This window comes from Opisthocomus hoazin, chromosome 1, assembly GCF_030867145.1.
Source record: "Opisthocomus hoazin isolate bOpiHoa1 chromosome 1, bOpiHoa1.hap1, whole genome shotgun sequence".
NCBI lineage: Eukaryota > Metazoa > Chordata > Aves > Opisthocomiformes > Opisthocomidae > Opisthocomus > Opisthocomus hoazin.
Window position 1 is genome coordinate 25010503 of NC_134414.1, and position 14256 is coordinate 25024758.

A 14256-nucleotide genomic window follows, 5' to 3' on the forward strand; every position below is an offset into this window, starting at 1 on the left:
TTTAAAAGCTGTAAAATCTGCCCAGCCCCTGTGGAGGTATCAAACTACGCTAATTCCAAGTTTAAAAATTCTTTTGAAATTGTTGGATGCAAACTAACCAAGTTTCAAGTCCACCTATGCATGCTAGCTAGAAAGATACACACTGACTTTGAAGTAACTACTGCTTAATGTTTACAGAAGATGGCAGGGGCCCACATGTCGTAACCCCAGAACCTGAAATTTTATCTTTTATTTCATCCCACTTTCTTTTAAAACATTTGTCCTTCAGAACTGGTGTATGCACCCCTGGATAACTACAATAAGTCACCCAACCAGCGATGCGTCCAGCCCAGCACCATGGAAGCTGAAGAGTTGTCCTCTCTGGTGCAGAAGCCGTTCCTGAAACCAGCTGTACTGCAGCTGCAGCCATAAAAATGGCTTATGCACATTTAGAACTTTTTTTGAGTTTTAAAAAACAAAGCTGACAACAGTAGGACAGTTCAATGAATAAACACTTGGTACCTTGTGACTGAGACAAGGAGACGTTTAATTCAAACTCTTCCAGGTATGGCTCTGAAGCCCTGAGCGGTGTTTTATCAGCTGGTCATGAAAACTTCAGCACGGTAAGTTGTGCCATGAGCACTTGTGTGCATAAATGAGGCCTGGTTTCCTACAGATACAAGTGGTGTGTTCCTACGCCTTCCCACTGTGATGACTTCAGCAGTAAAAAAAAATTTTACTCAGCTTTTAGGGAGATACCTGGCTGGTCCCAACCTGCCCTGCAGTCCTACCTCTCCCTTCCAGCCCTCGGCGTACCTCCCTGGATGATTCCTGTTCTCCATTGAATCCAGTAGAAATTGGCAGTGAATCCAGTGAAACTGGCCAGCAGATGACAACGTTTTTAGGGAGGACTTAAGGACACAGACAGACAGCGTCCACGGATAACGTGGAGTTACATGGCGGGTGATGGCAGCGGCTCCAGCGGGTCAGAGGTGCTGAACAGGAGAAACCCAGTGAAGGTGGTATCATCATCAGCGTCTGCAAACAGCCCATTGAAGGTCTCTCCTTGGTGAGCCTGCAGCCACACCTCGTCTCCTCTCTGTAGCTCGAGGAGGGCAGCTCCTGAGGCCTGGTCCTCTCCGCTCTGGTACCTGTCCACCGTGTGCAGCATCTTGATGCCGTTTTTAACCAGAGCTACTCTGACGTTCCTTGAGTAGACAGTGATGTGGTAGGTGAAATAGTAAACACCGGGGTGCTTGCAGGTGAATTTGCCAGTAACTGGGTTGTAGTCATTTAGACCATTATATAGCACCTTGTCAAACTTGATCGGGCGGTTTGGGGTGGGAAATTTGGTGGCGATTGTAAGGCCGACACTGAAAGCGCTCCTTGGCAGGACTGCTGGAGCACCTATGTTCCCCTTATCTCCTCTGTCTCCTTTCAAGCCTCTTTCCCCCTGAACCCCTGGATTACCCTGTGGCCCCAGATCTCCAGTATTACCTTTAGGACCTGGATTACCGGTCGGGCCAATTGGCCCTGGGAAACCAACCCTTCCAGGATGGCCAATTTCACCCTTTGTCCCTTTTGGACCTATGGGCCCAATGTCTCCTTTTAACCCCTTTTGTCCTTGCAGTCCTAACTCTCCCTTCTGACCCTTGTAACCCACTGACCCTACAGTTCCTTTTGGTCCCAGTTTCCCAGGTCGTCCTCTTTCTCCTTTATCTCCTTTGTTCCCCTTCTCTTCAACAGTCCCATTGGCTCCTAAATGGGGAAAATAATAATAAAAAAAGACATCTCCTTGTCATCTTCCACTGGATTAGTGGGGCACAACATGAGTTTCAGCATGAAGACATGTATGTGTAGGTGTGTGTCACCACTGTACATACTCTGCTCACTGTAGATACAATTTCTCATACATTCAAGTGCAGGATAAGCATAACATCTGAAGAACCTGCTGTTGTGTTAGAAAACAGGTGACGTGGCAGAGAACGGCAGAATAAGCTCAAAGAAAGGAAAGTGTGATTTGTCCACAAGCTGACAGTAGCACTGACAACTCACATCACCTCAGGCACAAGCAACATCTGTCCAGACACTTGTTTTCAGCCTTTGGTATATAAAATAGGGGTGATGGTTCGCAATTTGGTCAGAGGAAGGTTCTATGTGGACAACACCCAGAACGTGCTTGCTCTGCATTTCTATAACTTCTACATGACGGAACTTTGCTTGGGTTACCTAGATCGCTACTGACGTGCAACTAAAGGCTTTCTGTCCTTGTTATTTGTTGACACATGCTCTATTTATCTTTCATCCACTCTTGGATTGAAGCCCAAAGCCTTTGAAAATCCTCCAGTTGATGCACAAGGGTTTGAAGGTGAAGGTCTCACGATGTGAGGGGCATGTTAGCAGTTGATAGACAAAAGATACCTTAATGATCGTATACTCTATCCATCAGGAAAAGAAACTGATAATTTCTGCATAAGAGCCTCTGGCTTCTGATGTTAGGAATAATGCTGCATTTACAGTTTGGTGTCCTCACTTGACAATTGAGAATATTTAACAACAGCAAGGAACTGAAAATGGGTGACATTCTATGGTGAGGCTCAGAGAAAGGCAGTGTGGGTCCATCAGGACAAGGACACAGGAAGAGAAGGTAGCTTTGGTAATTTTAAACAGTATTTGTGGCCTCGTGTCTCATGCTCCTTCCAGGACTGGGGTCATTTCTAACAGACCGGCGATAAGTGTAGAGGAGCTTGTAAATACTCCCATGCGATGCATACACCGTATGTTACTTTTCAGGGCTACCATAAGGATTTTGCAAGAACCTGGACACTGTGTATTTGGCAGGCTTCCACACTTTTGGATGTATACATTGTCTATGCAGCATACTGTGAGGATGCACACATTCCACACCTCAGAGTTACTGAATTTGTGCACAATGATGTGACACCACTTGCACAGTGGCTGACTCCCTGCTCTTACACACAGGTCACCCTGCGGATGCACATCCATCTCACACGGGAGATGTGCCACATATGTATAGGATGGCTAAACAGGTGGGGGATACAGGATTGTATTGGGTTTGCATAGCAAGGTTTTGGTAGCAGAGGGGCTACAGAGGTGTCTTCTTGTGAGAAGCTGCCAGAAGCTTCCCCTAAGTCCGATGGAGCCAGTGCCAGTCGTCTCCAAGACGGACCCGTCATAGCCCATCAGCAACGGTAGCACCTTTGGGATAACATAGTTAAGAAAGGGAAGAACCTGCTGGTCAACAGCAATTGCAGCAGGAGAGAGGAGTCAGAATATGGGAGAGAAACAACTCTGCAGACACCAAAGCCAGTGAAGAAGGAGGGGGAGGAGGTGCTCCAGGCGCCGGAGCAGAGATTCCCCTGCAGTCCATGGTGAAGATTGTGGTGAGGCAGGCTGTCCCCCCGCAGCCCATGGAGGTCCGCAGTGGAGCAGATCTCCACCTGCAGCCCATGGGGGACCCCACACAGGAGCGAGTGGATGTGCCCAAAGGAGGCTGTGACCCCATGGGAAACCCATGCTGGAGCAGGCTTCTGGCAGGACCTGTGGCCCCGTGGAGAGAGGAGCCCACACAGGTTTGCTGGCAGGGCTTGTGACCCCTTGGGGGACTCAAACTGGAGTAGCCTGTTCCTGAAGGACTGCACCCCGTGGGAAGGACTCATGCTGGAGCAGTTGGGGGAGAACTGTCTCCCATGGGAGAGACCCTATGCTGGAGCAGGGGTACAGTGTGAGGAGTCCTCCCCCTGAGGAGGAAGGAGCGGCAGAGACAACGTGTGATGAACTGACTGCAGCCCCCATTCCTCCTCCCCCTTGCATCACTCGGGGGGAGGAGGTAGAGAATTTGTGAGCAAAGTTGAGCCTGGGAAGAAGGGAGGGGTGGAGGGAGGGTGTTTTTAAGATATGTGTTTATTTCTTATTATCCTACTCTGATTTGATTGGTAATAAATTAAACTAATTTCCCTGAGTCAAGTCTGGTTTGTCTGTGACGGTAACCGGTGAGTGATCTCTCCCTGTCCTTATCTCGACCCATGAGCCTTTTGTTACATTTGCTCTCCCCTGTCCAGCTGAAGGGAATGACAGAGTGGCTTTGGTGGGCACCTGGCACCTGGCTAGGGTCAACCTACCACAAGGATCTACTGTATTTTTAGGTGTATAACTTGTGTCTTCTACAATTCCTTTCAAAGTCCCTATCCCTGAAGCTGCATACATAGCTACAGTACCCTCACTTTCCTGAGGCAGCTGCAGATGTGGTGTCTTCCTCAGCAGCTAACAAAAGGATCAGAGATGGGAAAGGTCAGACAACAGGTTGAGTGAACAAGTTGTAGTGCATCAGAAGTGGAGGGATAATCGGAGGTGGCAAATTCTGCTTGTATTGTCAGCATATGTATGCAGCCTCTAATACTTCTGGGAAAGGGTTTTTAACCTCTATGGTATTTTTGCCACAGCTGGAATGTATAGCACGTCCAGTGCTCAGAAAGACACGGGTAGCAGCTGATAGACCAATAATAAATTTAAATGCTGCTTCTCTGACCTCGTTCGCCTTTGTCTCCATTCGCACCGTCTTTCCCTGGACTGCCAGGAAGTCCTGCTTCACCTAGTACGGAAGAGAAAAACAGATCTTCATTAAACAGTTAAATTACCAGAAAACTTGGGTTGAATCCTTCTCTAATCCTTCCTCTTTCAAGCCTAACTAAACAGTAATGTAAAGAGTAGCCTTATTCGTGACTTTCAGTGGATGCCACTGCTGATACTTTTAGTTTATGGGCAGATTGACAAAGAGCATAGAAATTCTGCTTGAGAATTGTGCTTTTTTGAAACAGAGGGAATCCTTGGCATGAAGAGGTGGGGTATCAAAATTTGTAGAGGAGCTATACCCTGGTCAGGACCACCAATGTGAAAACCTCTTCTCCTGTTGTTGCTTCCATCCACGGAAGATGCCAGCAGGAAAAGGAGTGAGGAAACCACATTCAGCAAAAAGCTTTACAGTGCCAGGAAGCCTAGCAGTGAAACGATGGCAAACTCCTTTCAAGAAAAAGACATCTGCAGGGGTTTGGCCAGCGATATTGAAATGTTACAGTGGAATAATACTGTCTGTAGATCCGAGGAAGGCATTTACACTCTTGATCCCTGTATTTAGCATGACATGTTTTCCAATGCTCTAAACAGAGCAATTATAGAAGTAATTTTTGTCGTAACATCCCAGATGACCAGAAGGTGTGTGCTCCCGGATTTGCACCCAGAACACAACAGAAGAAAAAAAGAGCTGGCAGTTTGGATGTAACCGTATTCCAAGAGTCATTCTCAGCAACACAGGCTGGGGAACCGCTCTTCGGCCGGTTTCTGCACAATGGGCACAGTCTGGCATCTGCTGAAATTTCATTGACTTGAAAAGAAACAAAACCACGTCTCATGTGTTTAGCTGCAAAGGTGTATGCACATACAACATAAACACACAATATAAAGAATGGTACAGTCACTCCAATTTGTTCAAACAAAGAATAGTTGGAACAGTCATCATAACAGCTTAAGTTAGGAAAAAAAGTTGGGGACTTCATCAGAAGCCGGTGATATCACATGATAACTCACTGGAGTAAAGAGAGGAGCTTTATAAAAAAATGAAAATAAGTAAGCTTTAGATTTTCCACTTTTCAGGCTTTCCTGGACTGCTGCATATACAAAAAGAAGGCAGTTAATTGTACGTGCCTATTAAGAACCTAATGGATGCTTTTTGTTTGTTTCTAGATTTTAGAAGGTTTTGGTTTTAGCCAGGCTAGAACACTGAAAGCTAAAGGAACATGTAAGTGGTTGCTTGACAGAGAAATCTGTAAATCATTTTATAAACAAGAGAGATAAAAATAAGTCTTTAGCAAGCACTGAGGTAAATACTAAAGTGGGCAGACTTCTCTTCCACTGGTCCAGGGCAGGCAATAAGCAGCAATTAACTCTTCATTGCCCAAATTGTAAGTGCTGGTTATTTTTCAGCTGATCTAGTTTACTGCGTAGCCCCACGGACAGATGTGGTGCAGAAGAGAGAAGAGCGAAGGGGTGGCAAAAGCATCTGGTAGAGGATCCTGCTTATGCCAGCGTAGCCATCAAAGAAATGCCCATCATACCACACCTTCAACACTGAGTCCGCAGCACGCGCTTTCTGTGGAGGCATAGACTTTTCTGGTGAAGCAGGTGATCCATTAGCTTTTGGTTGCGTGATTGCACCGGCAAGCTGGTCTATGAAAGGCAGACATTTCCACTAGCTTGAAAGGCACAGTAAAACACTTTAGCACATTTTAAGATAAGTTCTTGTAGACCGTTGTGCTCAGTTCAGTTTATGTACTAGATTACGTACTCCACTGGAAAGAGCTGTGATTCGCAATCTTTAGGATCAGGACTTGGTAGAAGAGTTTATCTGATAAGTAGAAGTTTGATCGGGCTTGATTTGTGCAGCCGTGTTAGCCAGGCCCACAATAACAGCATTGGTGACAGGTGACACCTGCATGATGCCACACAATGGCTGACCTGACATAAAGCCCGTTGGGGAAAAGTTTCCCCAGGAAATTTTGTGGACAAATTTGAAGCAGCAGATTTGTGCTTGTCCTGTGCTTTTCATTCTGGGGTTGTGACACTTCAGATGAAGTGTTGTATGTCCACATGTCCACAGATTTATTGCCTTGCGCAACACTGGCCTCGATATTCCAACATGGATGCAAGAGCCATCCTTATCCAGACACTTAAAGTGCTGTGGGAATTACTAGGAGGCTGAGAAGATCACCTCTGTCTTCAGTATTACACACAAATCTCTATTATAGCCTGTTAGAGCAGACATGAATCCTACACTGTCTTTCAGTAGTCTCCATTCCTGAACTTCACTCTAGTGGCTCTTTAGTTACAGCAAGTAGGCAAGGCGTACTCAGAAGCAAGTCCTACAAATGCAGAATTTAAATAAGAAAGCAAAATCTTCTTACCACTGCACACTTCTTATTACACTGAACAAGTTATCAGTTGTTGTTGGGTTTGGTTTTTTTACTGGGCTTGAAGTTCTTTGCAGAAATATTGTTGCTATCTTAGAGATGTAGGAGTAGGTTTACAGGCTTTAAAATTTTCAAACAGAGATGAAAATATTCCCAAAACAGAAGGTAAAGACATTCTTCTTTTGTGTTTTATCCCATGGACCTGACGTCTCAATAGTATTAGCTATGTTGCTTTCATTGTTAGGTCTGTCTTCGTATTTCCTTCTTAAAACAGGTAAATGACGGATGTCTGAAATGTTTTCTGAAGGCTGGGCAGAATAATCCTGTTAATGTGAAGTGACTACAGACAACTTCAGGAACTAATTGCATTTGATACATGAAATAATTTATTCTGAACATGGTACCTGTATCCCCCTTGTCGCCTTTTGAACCGTCACGTCCATCCCGACCAGGTACGCCATTGTGCCCAGGATTGCCGGGGATGCCAGGATACCCCTGGGTACAGACGTCTGTTTTTTGCATTTCTGCTGTGCTGACTACAATAGCCAGCAGTATAATCCAGCTTTTCATTCTTTAGATAGATTATATGATTTTGTCTGAAAGATTTAAGAAAGAAAATGTACATCTGCATGAGTCTATGTGATTATCTGTTTTCCCATATTTAGCTTCTGAGCTCAAGAAGGGGATGCAGGGTAGACGAAGGAGGGAAAAAAGGAAATGGATTTTCACCGTGTCTGTTCTTTTATGTTATTTACAGGTCTCTACACAGCATTAAGTACAATCTTGGAGACTACTGAGTGCTATTTCAAATAATAATTTAATGGGAATATCAGCCATAAGTTCATTACATGGTGAAGACTTTTAACTCAGCTTTACACAATTTCAATAATTCCTTAATCCCCTGTGATTTTGAGCATCAGGTTCTGTTTCATTTTTTCTTATGCAATGTGACTAGTGGAAATAAGTAACTCTGCAAAGAGGATCCATGGAAATTTCAATGCAGGTAGATGGTGAGCAGCTGAAAGTCACAAGAGGTTTAGAACTACCCTTGTTGTCCTCGGGATCTCGCCAGCAAACAACAGCTCAGTGCATCCCGTAGAGTTTCTTACTGTTCTATTTCAACCATGAGTGGACTGACAAAGCCCAGATTTCATGGATTCAGTTGAACTTAAACCAGATTTAAAGATCAGAATAAAAAGGCAACTCAGGCAAAAGTGAACATTTTTTTTTCTTCCCCCTCCTCCCCCAGCAATTACAGCAAGGAATATACAGCTGCAGCAGCTGTATGCCGGAGAGCTTCCAGTGATCTCTGACCAAAACCTTGAAACGCCAGCATCTGGCAATTCTACAAGGAAGTGTGCTAATAATAAAGATACTGCTATCCTAAGCCCAAATGGACAGTCAAAATTTTGAGCCCTGGGGAATGATTCAGGTAGGACCAGTGATCCCACATTCATACACAAGGATTCGTCCAATGTCCTGTTTCTTTGAGCTGTAGTTTATCTTACGTAATGTATTGGCATTCTCCTTGTTCACAAATCTCTGTAAACTCCTCTAGCCAGAACAGGGCCCAAAGAGGAGCTATTTCATGGCCACTGCTGTCTTTCAGAGCCATGCAGAAGCCCGTCTACATCTTCCATCTTCCTCCTTCCTCTTTCAAAGACTTCCTACCAAATGGCACCCTATGCATTTGGAATCTGTGAGGAGACCCTTCTTTTTTCTGATCGCCAACTTTTGATCAGATAGTGTTGGCCATCAATAATCCAGTATCTATCTAACAGCTCCTTGAGGGAAAAATAATATAACTGAGCCAGTGAAACAGTTTATAACCAAAAAGCAGCAGAGGTCTTAATGCCCACTTCTCCATTTACATGTCTACCAGTGCCTGCTCGTGACTGCACAGTTGAACCTCCCATCTCCCAGGAGCTGGCTCCGGTGCCACAGGAGGTGAACTAGGGCAATTCAATGCCCTAATTCAGCACAAAGCAATCCTCTTTCTTTCTCTCTCTCTTTTTTTTTTTTTTTTTTTTTTTTTTTTGCATTGGAGTTAGTCATCTGCTGGGTTAATAAATTGAATTACCTCAGAGAGGGTCAGAGCTGGAGCAGGCTGCAATGAGGGTGAAGATGTGAGGGATCAAATAAGAGAGTTTTTTTGAAAAACCAGGTCTTTGGTCTGGTTATTCACCCTCATGTAACTACGATACTTAAAGTCCAGCTTATATTTATCCTTTTGTTAGAGAGTCCCTCCTATATAAAGGCTTTTAACAGATGTCCACTGAAATACATTCATTCCAGACACATCTGGTTTAAGTGAGTGTAAGAGCAATTAATGGGAAGAGATTAGACTGAGGAACAAAAATCAAATAGCAACAAAGTTAATGCCCATTTTATTTGGAATGAATATTCAAAAATGTCTAATACATAGAAGCTTGGTCTATATAGGTTAAGTACGTAGGTAAAAGTGATAGAATGAGTAGATTTTACATAACTGGCTTTTAAATTGGTTCTTTCATTAATGAGAACTTCATACTAAGTTCAGTATTCCTTCTGAAATATTAACTAGCATTCTTTTTGAAATATTAATAACTAGCATTGACTAAATAAATTGTCTTGTTATATCTCTTCACCACCATTTCTGAAGCTTATGAAGCAATGCACGCAAATGCCATGTAGAGAGAGACTAGAATGTTCTCAATAAGAGTAATTACACCCTGTCAGCTATATTCAATCTAAATATTCTTTTAAATTAATTTATAGGGGAAGACTTTAATTTTGGGACATCTTCCTTAATCTTTTTATTCTGTTTTCAGAAAAGTTCCCAGTTTTGCAGCATTTATTGGAAGTGTGATTTACAGTGCCTTTGCCAATGGTCTACAGAGACATCTTTGATCACACACCACCAAAATCCCACTTTGTCTGCTCCTGCTGGTTAGCACTAAAGAAAATTGAAAATAAATCAAACATTTTCTACTTCTGAGCTATATAAACATTTGCTGCCTTAGTCAATTTCACAGAGGAGTGCAAAAGGAAGAAGTGCTCTGTATGATGCTGTTAGGATATGATGCACCCCATGGAGAAGTCTGACAGTCCTTGTCCACTGACAGAAAACTCCATTCCCAGTTGTCTAAGGGAGTGTTTCTTGCCTAAGGAACAGACAATTCAGTCCACATACATACACTCCTCTCCACAAGCTGACAAAATCAGTATCATCATCATCATCACCACCACCACCATCGTCACATATATAGGATCCTTGATCTTACCTCATTCACTTTGTACTTGCAGTGTTCTTGGGCATCTTTAACCAGAGTACAAAAGCTTCATGTAAAGCAATGCAAGCTCCAAATATGTGCCTTGAGGACAAGCACTTGTTTGGTCATTAAATTCTCAAAGGTCAGTGATTTAATTTTGAGAGCTGTTCAATAATTAAAACAGAGGTTTAAACTGGAATCTTTCTTTGTATTCCAATTCTAAGCTGAAGTGATCTGTACTTTGCCTTTTACCACTGTTACGTGAAAGACAATTGTTAAAATGGATTAATAAGGCTTTGATTTGCCTGTTCCATTATACAAATACATTACACAAATGTTAGCCTTAGACAGCTTGTTTGGTTTGTAGGATGGAAGGCACATCTCATACCCTTATTGTGCTGCAAAAATATGTAATAATTTCTGTATCAAGCAATTTACGATGGAAGTAGGGACAAAAAGACTATCGAAATTACAAACAACAATGCTGTGAACGTGGCATTACAAATACTAGGTGATTATGGAAAAGATGTAACGAGGTTGAATTAAATAAATTTAATGACAAAGAGAACTTTTCATGTGTTAGCAGGGTCCTCATCTAGCCATTCAAGCATCAAAGCTATTGTGCTACTAAATTTATTATTGGTAACTAAATTTGAAGAAGCCATAACTTGATACTTAACTATGTCTTCTTGAAACTACTGAAACTGCTGCTGTCTAAGGACTAGTGGAAGTAAAGCAACTGAGCGTATCATCAACTCTTTAAATGCTGATCGTGAACAGTGAAGGATAAAACCAATAGTAACAGCAGTTAATGTGTTCTAGGAAGTGGCCTTAATTCACCCCTGTTGGTGCAAGTGACTGAAAACACTGGGTCTGACGAGGTTCCCACACTGCAAAGATACTACATGTGCGGTCTGCGTACTAAGTAACACATCCTCAGCACGGCTGAGCAATGAATAGTTTTCACTAAGGTCTTCACCACCACCCTGTGGTAATAAGAAAATATTGCAAGAGTCATGGTGCCCTGGTTTGTATCTGGGACATTGAATCTACCATGCCCTGGGGAAAAGCAAGGACAGTGTGCAGCAATTAGCTGCTCTCCATGAATGAGCTTCTGTAGGCAAATAAGCCTCACTGCTCTGCTAACTGAGAAGAAGAAATCAGAGCCACAGCAAACAATCCTTTTCTCTTTACCTGTTAGGCGCCATCTGAAATTTTCTGAGGTTGCTTAGCCTTGGCTTCCTTTCACACTTCAAAAGTTCAGGTCATTTGAAACAGGCCCACCCTGCCAGCTGAGTGCTGTGCCCTCAGTGATCTGTCCTGTCATGCAGAAAACCTGGATTTATTGCAGAACCTTCCCGCTGCAGGGTGCTGGGAGAGCCAGTGGCTCTGGGGGGACAGCACCGGGGGCAGTGGGGGCTCCTGGGGACATGGCACTGGCAGTGGCACGGTCCTTACGCTGACACAGAAGAGGCTGTGAATTTTGCAATGACAACAGTCACGGCCTGTCTGTCCCAATCCTGAAGTGACAACGACATAATTCATTAGTTACATCGACCTTGATGGACTCTGAAGTTCGACCGGTTTGATGGTTTTTTAGCAGAGAACCAAGAAAACTGCTGTAGGAATCACCTTAACGACAAACATTACCATCAGCAGCCTTCTAGTGTGCCCTCTCTCTTCGCAGAATGCTGCCTTGGAAATAATTGCACAGCAGCAAAAGTTCATTATTTGCTCTTAAAAAACATTGCACCTGAATGGCAGGAGAGGCAAGGGTTTTTTAGATTGATTGTTGTGCTACTACCTTTGTTAAGAGCTAAATACGGCGGTAATGACCATGAGACGGATGGTTAATTAAAGAATATATACCCAACCTTATTAGCAGAGCACCTTCTACACATTTTTTCATCCTTCATTAGTCGGTATCTCAAAATTCTGGGCTGTGCTCATAGGTGGAGGCCAAGATGAACTGTGCCTAGCGAATCTGCTGACTGACAGTTCACTTCAGTGTGTATATTGGGCCTTCTGCCTTCTTCTTTCCTACGCGCCAGAAACAAGGAGGCACATGCCTGGTTCTGCCAGCAAAGTCCCTCAGGAGCACCTGGAGCTCCTCCTTCCCCCTGAAGCAGTTTCAGCTTTCCAAAAATCGCGAGGCGAAACAGTCGATAAACCCTGCATCACCCTGTGTTTCTCTTCCGAGTCATTGCTGGGGGCCCACTCTGAACGCTCGACACATTCAAATGACTCGGGTAAAACCTTGCCCAGGTGTCATCGCCCCCGCCCCGCCAAGATGCCCGACAGATATACAAGCTGTAACATCAACAGAGGGAGGGTGTGATGGGTGTGGATCACTTGTCTGGTGCAACCTGCTGTAGGTGCCAGCCAAGACATTGTCTGAGGAAGCCATATGGAGTCTATAAAGGGTCTGTGTATGGGGGTGTCGGTGTGTGTGCAAATGTATATATGTCTACACACACACACGCACATCTTTTTTTGGAACCAGAGCCTAAATACCTAATAGTGACAGTATGTGAGTTCTCAGCCCTAGGTACTCACCTGGACAACCAGAAGGCAGCTCTGACTGCAGTGAACTAAACCTAACACAGACCTAAGATTAAAAAAAGCCATGTTGTGTTGACAGTTTGTACAGTTTTGACATATTCTCACAATTACATCTTCTCCAGCTAGTTAGAATAACCGAATTTTGAAAAATATGCAGAAACACACTAAATATTTGTGCGCTTTCCTTTCCTTACAGGCTACGTGATGTGTAGTTTTCCATTGCTGACTTTTCCATTTCTCCTTGGGTACTGTAACATAAAAAAAGCTTCAGTCTTTCTCTTTGTTACCAAGCAGAGATCATCAGGTATCCTCTAAGAAGAACACAAAACAAAAAAACAAGACTAGAGTGATACTTGTATTTCTGCACTAACTAAAAGCTCCACCTGACAGATCAGCTCTCGAAGAACTTAAAACCTGATGGTATGGAATGATCTGCAAGATTGGTCCTGAACGCGAAAGCGTGAACTAAAACGGACAAATGAGCTCACCGTGGCCAGATGAATTTCGGGCTCCTCAGGAAGCCTGTGGATCACAACGCCGTACTCCAGCGTTTGCTCAAGGTGCGTTTCTCAGCCATCCGATCTACCGCACTAAGCGCTCAGACTACACCTTTCGCTTTGATATTGGAGCACTCGGCACAGAGCCCACCGCAGCGATGACCCTTGGGAGGCCTGGGAAACTCCCGGCTTTGAGGTGGACCAAGAAACAGAGTTAAGAGCTGGGACACTGGAAAGAGGGGGCAGGAGTCGGCAAACTCAAGTATTCTGCCAGTATCTGAACTTGCCAAAGTATTTTTGATGAAAAGATTTCAGCAAAATATGTTATTTTGTTAAAGCTAAAGTGTCTCAGTGAAACATAATTTTTGGCACTGCCTGGAGCAGGAAGAACACTTGCGTGCCTTTCAGATATGGTCCTCGGCTCTGTCAGAATAACAAGCAATGAAAATCCTCCCCGCATCAGAGCAGCAAGCTGACTCTCCAGCACCGCAGCCAATTGCTCTAACCAGCAGGCAGGTGAGCCTGGTCACACACATTTACAGAACACACCTTTTGCATGAGCCCTTTCAAAAGGTTTTGCTTTTGTTCCAAAAAAAGTAAAATGTAACCCCCCCTTACCTAAATTACAGTACTTAAGTCAACATCCTCTGTTAGCAGGAGATTTACTAATACAGAAGCTACACTTGCATTTACTTCCAAGGGGTGCTGAGGGAGCTGTCTGCCAGGCCAAGGTGAAGCTCAGTGATCGCAGATGCGTATGACCAGGACAGTAGCAAGGATGGGTCCTGCCTGGATGATGAAGGCTCCAGCCGCAGAATCAGGCTTAGTAGTCGTTAAAATGAACTTGTGCTGGGAAGTACTGTAGCTGCTACTGGAAAACCAAGAGGAGGGTGTGACATTTTTTGCTTTAAAATAAATATGACAGTTGATACCTTTTTGCATCACAGAGGATATTTTGTAGACAATTTAAAAAAACACAGCAAA

The 14256-nt window shown here is 43.9% G+C and overlaps 1 protein-coding gene across 1 annotated transcript; it reads right to left on the reverse strand.

Moving 5' to 3' along the window:
* Nucleotides 1–837: 837 nt before the first annotated feature.
* Nucleotides 838–8984, reverse strand: LOC104337323 (uncharacterized). Its single transcript, XM_009943232.2, has 3 exons — nt 7367–8984; nt 4529–4591; nt 838–1737 (listed from the first exon to the last, which is right to left on the reverse strand). Exons 1-3 carry the CDS (start codon nt 7530–7532, stop codon nt 932–934), a joined length of 1035 nt encoding a protein of 344 aa, XP_009941534.1. The 5' UTR covers nt 7533–8984; the 3' UTR covers nt 838–931.
* Nucleotides 8985–14256: the final 5272 nt, after the last annotated feature.

What these genes read in the sequence shown, in the direction of transcription:
- LOC104337323 (XM_009943232.2), bottom strand. Translation starts at nt 7,532, where the DNA reads ATGAAAAGCTGGATTATACTGCTGGCTATTGTAGTCAGCACAGCAGAA. An exon ending in AGGCGACAAGGGGGATACAG is followed by an intron (nt 4,592 to 7,366) that starts GTACCATGTTCA and finishes CTTCCGTACTAG; the next exon opens with GTGAAGCAGGACTTCCTGGC. An exon ending in TGGAGACAAAGGCGAACGAG is followed by an intron (nt 1,738 to 4,528) that starts GTCAGAGAAGCA and finishes TTCCCCATTTAG; the next exon opens with GAGCCAATGGGACTGTTGAA.